At 32.2% G+C, this 11050-nt stretch overlaps 1 protein-coding gene across 2 annotated transcripts; it reads right to left on the bottom strand.

Annotated features, from left to right (window-relative positions):
• Positions 1–3701: 3701 nt before the first annotated feature.
• LOC130935572 (U-box domain-containing protein 3) lies at positions 3702–7866 on the bottom strand. 2 transcript variants are annotated; one of them, XM_057865373.1, is made up of 5 exons: positions 7671–7866; positions 6631–6911; positions 6401–6517; positions 4311–6224; positions 3702–3998 (listed from the first exon to the last, which is right to left on the bottom strand). In XM_057865373.1, the coding sequence occupies exons 1-5, from the start codon at positions 7678–7680 to the stop codon at positions 3933–3935; spliced, it is 2388 nt and encodes a 795-aa protein (XP_057721356.1). In that variant the 5' UTR covers positions 7681–7866; the 3' UTR covers positions 3702–3932. The 2 variants fall into 2 exon arrangements, with proteins under 2 accessions (XP_057721356.1, XP_057721355.1); XM_057865372.1 differs by lacking the exon at positions 7671–7866 and adding an exon at positions 7304–7662.
• Positions 7867–11050: the final 3184 nt, after the last annotated feature.

The following is an 11050-nucleotide window of genomic DNA, read 5'->3' on the forward strand; positions in this document are numbered from 1 at the left end:
ATATATATATATATATATATATATAGACACGCACATACTAGAAATTAGGAGGATTAGTTTACAACAAAATATTTTTATTTATGTATTTAAGGCTTGAATTCAAAATCATTTACTATTCAACATCAAAAAGAATTTAATAGTTAAAGTCAAAGATTATATATGCATAAAATACATAATGATTGAAAAAAATAAAAATAAATTAGGCTTGGTATTTAAATTAACTTATACTTGATATCTAAGTTTGTTTGATGTGCAAAATTATTTAGAGTTTAAATTTGTTTGACGTTAAAGATCACATAAGATTCAAGACCTTTTAAGTCAAAGATTATATTAATTAGCTTAGTATTTTTTTTTAAATAAGATTAGTTTTAATAAGTTAGAAGAATTTTTATTTATTCACACACCCATTCATTCTAAAATTTTTAGTCATATTAATACACGAAAATATGAGTTATAAGTTTATATAAATATTAAAAACTCTATTTTTATTTTAATTCTATTTTTTTATTATTTAAATTATGTTATTTTTATTCAAGTTACGGATAATTTTTAGAGCAATGCTAGGGGGCCAGCAATTTTTGTGATTGTTAGCCATCAACTAGCCATCAATGATGATTTGATGGTGTGAGATTGGTGTGAAATTTCATCCAATGGCTCACCTTCCTCTGCTGGTTACATGCTGGCCAAAATTCAATAAAACTGCTGGCCCTAGACTTTTCCTAATTTTTACACATTCTAATACAAATATTATCATTTTTTATTTTTTATTTTTTGTATTTGTTCTTTTTTATTTCTTACTTTTTATATTTTTATTGGACATAATTTTTAAATTTTAAGAGCAACCTACAAAAAAAATTATATTTATTTCTTGAATTAAGATCATTGATACATGTTTAGTCGACACATCGATCCAGACCAAACTCATAGATATAATTAATACAAAAAGGTAAATGAATAAACTTAGGGTTCAAGTTGAAGAGCTCAATAGATTATTTCCGATGAGAATCTAAGATAAAAGAGGTAGAAAAGAGAGGCTCTTTTTTTTTTTTTGGTCAGAAAAGAGAGGCTCTTAATTGTTACAAAAGGTTTAATGGACTTCAGTGGACCCAATCTCAGTTCAGTGAATAACAATAGTACTAAGAATTCAGGAACTTAACTTAAAATAGGACTTTACTAAAGGAAAGAGAAGAAAACTAAGATGCGAAGTTCACACTTGATATAGACATCAAAATTGGATAATGGATACAAACATATCGGTCATGGTCATGTAACGTAATTCAATTTTTTATTACATTAAAACAGTGAAAATGACAATTAAATTAATTAAAGAGTTATTCTTCGCATACAAGCGATTAAAGCTTATAAACCTTACATGTTCAATTAAAACTAACTCAAAATGCGCTTTGAACCATTCTTCTTCCTCTTCGTTTTCTCTTTCTTCTTTTCTTTCGTTTTTTGCCTTTTCTTTCTCCTTCTTCTTCTTCTTCTTACTGTACGTTCTTCTTCCTCTTACTCTTTTTCTTCTTCTTCTCTTTTGTTTCTGCACGTTCTTCTTCCTCGTCTTCCTCTTCTTCTTCTTCATTTACGTTCTTTTCTCTCTGTTTTTTCGTTTTTTTTTTTTCGATTTTTCATGGTGAAATCATTTTTGAAGAAGAAGAAGCAGCAGAAGATGAGGAAGAAAAAGAGAAAGAGTTCTGAATTATGCATAAGATGTACTTCAACGAATTTTGGGTGTATTTTTTAAATCTTTTGGGTGTAGTTTTGTAATCTTTTGGGTGTATTTTTGTAATCCTTTGGGTGTATGTAATCATTTGGGTGTATTTTTGTAATCGTTTGGGTGTATTTCTAAAGTTCCATTATCTTCAAAAGGATTATAGAAATACACCTAAAGTATTACGAAAATACACCCAAAATTCGTTGCATAATTTAGAACTCTTTTTCTTTCTCCTCATCTTCTGCTGCTTCTTCTTCTTCAAAACGATTTCAAAGCTTAATTTCAGAAATCATGAAAATCGAAAAAAAAAAACGAAGAAGAAGAAGAAGAAGAGGAGGAGGAGGAAGAGGAAGAGGAAGAGGAAGAGGAAGAAGAAGAAGAACCGTTCTGAGTGTAGCGCTTTGAAAACAGGAAAATTGAAAAAAAAAACGAAGAGGAAGAGGAAGAGGAAGAAGAAAAAGAACCGTTTTGAGTGTAGCGCTTTGAAAACAGGAAACGGTTGAATAACGCATTAAAAGGCCCGTATGTGTAGCAACTTGTAAGACTTGTAAGTCAAAAAGACTTGTATGTATAACACTCCTCTTAATTTAATATACAGAGAGAGTTAGCAACAATTTTTTGTTTATATATAAAACAATGAACATGCATGGATCTGATCTCTAAGGTGACAAGTAACTCAAACAACCTCCGAAACACTTGATCAATTGGTTTTACAATATTCGTTTCTATTTAATTTTTCATATAATCGATTATTGTGTATACTTAGTTTTGAATTAATAGGGAAGGACTTAAGTTATTGTAGAAGAAGATATATAAAGGAAACTGCAGATTAAATCTTATTAGCTTCCATGTTAAGATATACTAAAAGAAAAAAAAAAACTGAAGAAAATAAGAGTGATAGATAGAGAGATATAAAGATGATGGATTCGATTTGATTCGTTTTTGGTAATCAAAAGTTGTCTATTTATGCATGTCAACTAAAGCTATCAGTCGCAAAAGGAGATATGATGTTTTTCTTTTGAGCAAAAAGTTAAGATTATTTGTATTCCATTATTCATTGGTTATTAGGTTAAAATTAAATTTTAGTATGCCATATTCACTTCTAAAATTTATTATAGTTTTTTTTTTTAATTTTTTTTACATGACCGATAATCTACCCATTCATGAATTTTGGTATGACCATACCCCCTCAAACTCAAGTCGTGTGGAAGAATATGATACCCTCTCATCCAGTTGCAACAAACATCAACCATGAAACATCAGTAATGCTATTACCACTAGAATAGGAATTTCATTTTATTGTTTGTTTTTTTTTTTTTCCAAATTGATCCTTGCTAAAATATGGCTATAATTCATATGCATTTTCAGTGTGAAAAAAGATTACGTAGATAACTAACATATATTGTTACATTAGCAAATATGTTTGATTCAATCCACATTATCTGATAAGTCATACAAATACAAATACAAACATTTGACTAGATGGCACATTAAAAGAGTAATTTGACTAATCTCTTTGATAAAAGGTAGAATAGGAATAAAGAGTAAAGATTTTTACTAAATCTATTAAAAAAAACATTTTCATTGAACATAACACAAGGTCAATGATCTAAAGCTTAGCATCCGTATGAAGTAGATATAATATAACTATACAAGTCAAAGCAAAAGCAAAGATTAATTAATACAAGGTTTGAATAAAAGTAATGAAGTTGAGTGCTCAAATTGCAGAACAAGGTACCATAATTTATTATAGACCACGAGAATCTATACATACATACATATATATGGACAACTACAAATATGTACAACAGTGACTTAGGACCACATAAGTTAATGACTCCCAACAACAAAACACTGTTTTAGAGCTTAGAAATGCCTATATAAATATATCCTCCTAAAAATGGTACTCTTCACTACAAAGAAACAAAATCACTAAAGCCAACAGAAGAACAAAAAAGTTTGAAAAATGGAAAATAAATACCCTACATAATATTGAAGTGCCATTTTGAACTTTACAAAAAGAAAAAGAGCTTGATCTTGTGACACAAATGATGCATCAGGAAAAAAATGATAATGATAATAACAAAACTAATGAAATGAAAGGAGTTCTAGAAGTGCTAAATGGCAGGGACATAAGATGATGGAGGAACATGATTTTCACACAAGCTACTAAGGTAAGAAAGCAAAAGGGCAATGCAATAACAAAAAATTTCTGTCATCATGATCTTCCCTTCCCGGCAGCCACTTCACGCTGATTACGGAAATGACTGAGTAGCTGTTGCGCCTGCATGCATTCGGACAACACATTAGCTTTTCTTCCACAGTTTAGAGCAAGTTAATGGCTTGAGAAATGATATACATGTCATGACTTCACTAATCCGTTAAGTTTTGTGCATAACTGAAAATTCTGTTTGAAAATTAATATTTCCTTTAGTATATCATGCATTATGGTTTCTACTGGAATGATATTTAGATCAAAGGGAAAGTGTGATTAAAAAGATATCAGCACTTAGTTTCAACCAACAGTGAAAAAGACTAAACCCTAAACCCTAAATCCTAAATACATAGATGGCAATAGCAAATTATGGAACCAAACCTTTTCTTTTGCTCTTGTCGTGCCGGACTGAGACAATGCAACTAGGGGTGGTACAGCTCCTTCTTGCAGAACGAGGGTACAAAACTTCGAACTATGAAGGCATAGTTGGAAGAGAATAGAAGCAGCATTTTCCTTCCCCCTTTGAGAACCTGACTCCAAAATTTCAACTAGCAAGGGAATTCCCCCTTGCCTTGTTATTTCTATTCGACCCTCTGCAATTGTTGAGAGATTTGCTAAAAGAGCAACAGCCTTGTCAACCATTCTGTCAGCAGGGTCCAATAACTGAGTCAGATACTTCACAGCTCCAGCTTGAACTATCCGAGCTTTATTGTCGTGAAATATTGATAAGTTATATAAAGCAGTGGCAGCATCCTTCTTTCCCCTTAGTGTTCCTGAGGCTAGAAGATCCACCAAAGCTTTAACTGCACTGGAACGACCAATTTTTTCCTTATTGTTTTCTATTACGGAGAGGCTGAATAGTGCTGCTGCAGAATTCTCCTTGGCACCATCATTTCCTGTCTTCAAAACGTGGATCAGTGGTTCTATGGCTCCTGCTTCCATAATCAAAGACTTGTTGTCCTCGTAAATTGACAAATTCAGAAGAGCTGTCACAGCATGTTCTTGTGTTATCTTCACATTCGAATACAGCAGTGAAAGTAATGGTGTAACTGCGCCACACTTCCCAACAATGACACGGTTTTCCATGTTATTCTTGGTAAGGAGCCTCAATTCTTCTGCAGCAGCAGTTTGCACCTCATTTGACTTCTTACTCTGAAGGTCTTCAATCAGCTTGTTGACATGAGATATGGTAGTTAGTTCATCATGCTGTAAGTTGGAAGCAGGAACCGAATCAACTTCCGTGTGGCTATTAATAATATTATTATTCTTTCTATGATTATTTCCGTTCTCCATCCCTACAATTTTGGATTCAGGGATTTGAGATTGCTTTCCTGAAAACCGAGTAGAAATCCCTGATTCTTTATTTGCAGGATGCTCATTTATGATTTCTCTGCACAACACATTTTGATGCTTATTAGGTATGGCTGACACCCCTTTTGAAACTGGATATACATAATCACTGCTAGAAATAGAACTTGACACTGATTCACTTCTGCTGTGACTACATGAAGCCTCAGGGGATGAGTGCTCAAACTTTTCTGTGTCTCCACTCCTGCATCCATTTGATTCTCCACTTAGTCTGAAAGAACCATCACCATTTTGCTTCTCAAATGCACTTCCAGTTTGAGGGGACGATTTTGAAGTGGAATAGCTACTATGTGAAGACCCAAAACTACACACAGGATCAAAATCTTGAGGAAATGAATGATCTGACGGGGTTGAAACATGGTAAGAACTTTTAGGCTTAGAGTTATTGGGAAGTTTGACAGCATGTTCCTCACACCAGTTTGCTATCATAGCTTTCACGGTATAATTCGGAATAAGATTTGTATGGGAAAGTCTCTGATGAGTCTTGGGACAAACAGTCAGGCCATGATCAAGCCACATTTGAATGGATTGCCTCTCGTATGTTTGACCAGAAGCCACAATAACAGGTTCTGACATAAGTTCCAATGATAAAGGACATCTAAAGTATTGTGGGATAGAGACACCGTGTTTGACTTCACGGCACTCAAATTTCAACACATACTCGCGTAAGTTGCAGACAAGATTCACAATTTGGTTAATTTCATCCAATTCCTCTTTCATTTTATTGACTTCAGTGTTCAACCTTTCCTTTTCCGCAGCAATACTTTCTTTTAAAAGCTCCTGGTTTGATGTAAGGTGAAGTAACTCAATAATTCCTTTTAGACGATCATTTGAAGTTTGAACATTATTCCTTTGATTTCTAAGTGCGTCTTCTATATAGACCACTGCTGTCTCCTTCTTAAGACGCTGAAGTTCCTGCATATATTGCTGAAAAGTTTGAAAGAATTAGTCTCACAGTTTTATTGATCAAATATACCAAAAAAATTTTAACAAATAGAAGAAACGAGTTTTTGTTATTTTTTTTACCGTCCTTTTCCGTTGGAACTGAAATGGTGTGAGAACAATAGTAATCGGGAAACAATTAACTTCCAACTTTGGCATACCTGAAGATTGGACAAAACTGAAGCATTTGAAGGTGACTTTAGGGATCTAACAATCACACGACAAATATCAAGTGAAGCACTCTGTAACTTGATCAGCAATTCACCACTTCGAAGAACCTGAAAATAGAACAACCCCAACAAAAGAGTTAACATCTTCCAGAGAAAAGAGTTAACAAATGCAATAACGTTATAATGATATCAAATTGAACATAATATATGTAACTACTTACGCTGCGAATCTTGCTCATCTTTGGGCCCCATTTTTCAATGAGCTCTTTAGCTTCATTAACCAACATATCCAATTCCTCGCATTCTCTATACAGATTTTCCTCCAAAGGGAGATTGTGATCCACAACATCATCGAGCACAGGTTTCAAACGCTTCAACACACTAACCATATTATCAAAGTTCTTCTTAAGGGGGGTAGGCTTTACCGAATGGCAAGAAACTAGATGAATGAATCGTGAAATGCTGTTGATGAGACATTTCGCTGAAGTTGTATTCGTTTGACCTGCTTTGGTAACATCATAACAAACACATATTACCAAAAGAAAAAAAAAAAGAAGGAAAATTTCTAATACTAAAATAGCTCCTTTTTATATTTTCTTCTTTGCCAAATCATCCAACAACATTAAGTGATTAAAGTAGACTCCATTATTGAGATATTTCCAATAGTGTCACCAAAAGTTTGTGTCCATGCAAAACCTTAGATCAGCAACTAAACATTACAATACTTAAGCATATCTGAATCTCATACCAAAGCAGATAAAATAAACAAAATGTGCACAAAACCAACTGAAACGAAATCAAATCGCAGAATGGGAGCTGGATTTCGCATGAACATAAAATGCTTCTAGTATAAAATTAAAAGAGGCCAAATGCAGTTAGCTGAAACATGCCTACCCCAATGAAAATGGAGCATGCAGAATAACAACTTTCAGAAGTTCCAGTAAAATCACCATGGGAGCAAACATCTAAGCTCAATTCATCCTAATTCATACAATTCTTCACCCTTCAGAACCATCCATTAATTAAATGCTCAAAATTCAATTAGCCCTCTCTTCTTCTTGACAAGTCCCCAATGGTTCCACCAATTACATGAAAAAAGAACATATCATTCCATAACCAACTCAAGAATTCCTCAAATTCATAGCACCATCATCATTATTCCACACAAAACTCATATTCCCCCTAACGAATCATAAAGTCGAAAAGAGCACCTAAGAAATCATGTAAAAAACGCATTAATTGGAGTTTTGCGTTTGCGTACCTATATGCATGGTTGTGAAGAACAGATCGTGATCAATTTGAAGCCATGAGAAATCGAAGTTTCCAGAATGAAAGAGGTTCGTTCTTTATTCTGTATTTTGAAGGTCATACCTTTGATTTATTCATCCATTGATGGCTGTGTGTTCATCCTTGAACAGAGCCTGAGGCAGAGAGGGTCCAATAGGCAATAGCTAAAGAGAAAATCTTTTATCAAATTAACAAATAAAAATAAAAAATAATAGGGGTTAATGCTGTGGGTCCAATATAATCTTATACGGTTGGACCTATTTGTTCCCATCTATCTCAAACTCCAAACATTCAATTAACTTCAAATTTGTTTTCACTCTTTTAATTAATTATCTTAATCTTTCAACAATATTACTTTCTTCTATCACATTAAAATATAAATAAATAAAATATATAATAATTAATTTTGTATATACATAATATTTTTATTTATTAGCTGTTAGTTTTTAAATCTTCAGAGACAGATGAATCTTTAATTAATAAATTTTAAATTTAATATTATTAAAATAATTTATAATTATAATAAATTAAGGTTTTTTTATTAGCATCACAGACACTCATGGTGATGGAATATTTTTTATTTTATTTTATCTTAGCAAATACATATTCTTATGAGTAGACAGAGGTATGGATGGATATTGGAATGAACGGAAAGCAATTTTTTGTTGGGACATTCTTCCGCCTTATAATATTGTTGTCCCATTTTATTTTTTATTATTATTATTATTATTATTATTATTATTATTTATTGGGTTCTAAAATTTTCATGGCTGGAATGTTATTAAGAAATTCCTTTCATATATAAGAATGTGTCCTGTAATGGTGTTTTGCAGTATTGTTAAAATATGGTGTATTTAATCATATAAAAAATATAAATTTATATGCCTAAATTTTTAAAATTTTATAATGTACAAATATGATTTTTAGATTTGTGTATCTTAATTTTTAAACATTTTTAATGCACAAATTTATCTCCAAATTTATGTATCTTACTCAAATCAAACTCACAGAATTTATCTTTCTCCTATTCCCTTAATAAATTTGATCATCAGATTTGTTTACTAACAATTTAAAAAAATTATGGGAGTAAAACAAGACGCACATAAATATGGGAGTGAAAGAATGAACATTGACCTCTTGTGTTCAAACTTCAAAGGTAGCTTGCTGCATTGGAAGTAGATTATAGCTTTAATTAATGTAAATTTTACCTAGCTATGCAATTTTAAAGGTTGAGATATGGAGTTTTAAGAAAAATAAGTTTGTACACATATAGAATGTTCTCTAGAGTCCACCAATTTTGTTGTAACTTAATCTAATAATGAGATACGATACATTGTTGAAGAGAAACTAGTAAAGTAGTTAGACCAAATTAATTCTGATATTGAGAATTTGGCAGACTTGCTTCAATTATTTAACGTCGTAAAATGTGTCATACTTAAAGAAACACTATGGATTAAGACATTACTAATAAGAGAACTTACTATAGGAAAATTATCACATGTTCACTGACAAATATTGGAATATGATGTTCATTGGTATTAAAAGGTTGCTAATTTTACTTTTGTCATTTAGTAATTATGTAATGACCAAATAACCCTAACTGAACTGTTAATTTTTCTAAAATAACCAACTAAAACACATGGTTATTGGCTTGAAAAGTTATATAGCAATTCTTTATTTTCTGGACCACAAACTTACATTCAATATATTGATTTTTTTTATATTTTTAATATATTAAATATAACAAAAAATAAAAAAAAAATTAGTATTACACTATTAGAATATATTTTTAAAATATAAGATAGATAAATATGTATAGTTTTGATGATTAAAAAAGAAATATATTAAATAATTTAAATTTTTTACTAAAATAAAATAAAAAAATCTATATTTATCAAATTGTTTTAAACTAAAATTCATCACGTAAATATTTTTTTTATAACTTATATAAATTATTACAGGATACGTAATAAATGTACTATTTATTCATAAATCATACTTTATTATCATAAATTATTAAGTTTATTATATCTTCTTTTATTACATAAATTGTGCTATTTTACTATTATTTAACTACTTTTAAATTTAATACTATTAATTAATACATAAATAATAATAATAATAATAATAATAATAATAATTTTTTAAAACTATACATAAAATTTAGGGGTAAGTATAGTTTTGGTCCCAAAAATTTAGCGCCAAAATCGAAACCGTCCCTCATCTAATTTTTTATTTAGAATCGTCCTTAACGTTTTTTTTTTCGTATTAAAATCGTCATTTTTAATAAATTTTTTTATATTATTCCTAAACTATCCCTATTTTAATAAAAAAGTTATAAAATTAAAAAAAGTAAAAGAAAACGCTTGGGGGAGGGGGAAAGAAAACGCGTCCGGGGGAGAGGGGAAAGGGTATACGAAGGGGAAGGAGAAGGGGAAGGGGAAGTGGAGGGGGGAGAGGGGGACGACGCCGGGAGACCTTGGGAGACCACGCCGCTGCCGTTGAGGGGAGGGGGAAAGAAAACGCGTCGGGGGAGGGGGAGGGGAAAGGATATACGAAGGGGGAGGGGAAGGGGGGAGGGGGACGGCGCTGGGAGATCTTGGGAGACCACGCCGCTGCGGTTGGGGGGAGGGGGAAAGAAAACGCGTCGCGGGATGGGGAGGGGAAAGGGTATACGAAGGGGGAGGGGAGGGGAGGGGGAAGGGGCCGGGAGACCACGCTGCTGCCGTCGCCGCCGATTCGACTACGCCGCTGCTCCGGTGGTTCTGCTTCTTCTTTTGAATCTGCTTCCTTCTTCTTTTTCATCTGCTTCTTCTTATATTCATTCCCCAAGCTGGATCAATCTTTGCAAGCACTGCAATTCCATGAAGGAATTACCCAGCACAGTACTGTATGCTTCAATATGAATCCTTTTCCAGCACTGTAAGATGGAGAGGGTGTTTTAATTTGTTGTTTTTTGATTTTATTGTTGTTATGTGTTAATTTGGTGGTTGAATTTGTGTTAATTTATTGAATTTGGGTTGATTTCATTGATGATGTTATTGTTGGTGGTGGATGTGCTGGTGGTGCTAGTGGTGGAGGAAGTGCTGATGAGGGTGGTGGTGGAAGAAAAGGTGCTAATAGAGGTGGAGGGAATTTTTGTTCAAAAAAGTTAAAAGGACGATTCTAATTCAAAAATTAGATGAGGGACGATTTCGATTTTGATGTTAAATTTTTTGGATCAAAACCATACTTATCCCTAAAATTTATTAGTCTAACACGATTTACGAATAAATAACCGAAAATATAATATATTGAATTTTATCGAATAAAAATAAAACAAAATATACAAATATATATTAGAAAAAATTATTT

Source organism: Arachis stenosperma, chromosome 6, assembly GCF_014773155.1.
Source record: "Arachis stenosperma cultivar V10309 chromosome 6, arast.V10309.gnm1.PFL2, whole genome shotgun sequence".
NCBI lineage: Eukaryota > Viridiplantae > Streptophyta > Magnoliopsida > Fabales > Fabaceae > Arachis > Arachis stenosperma.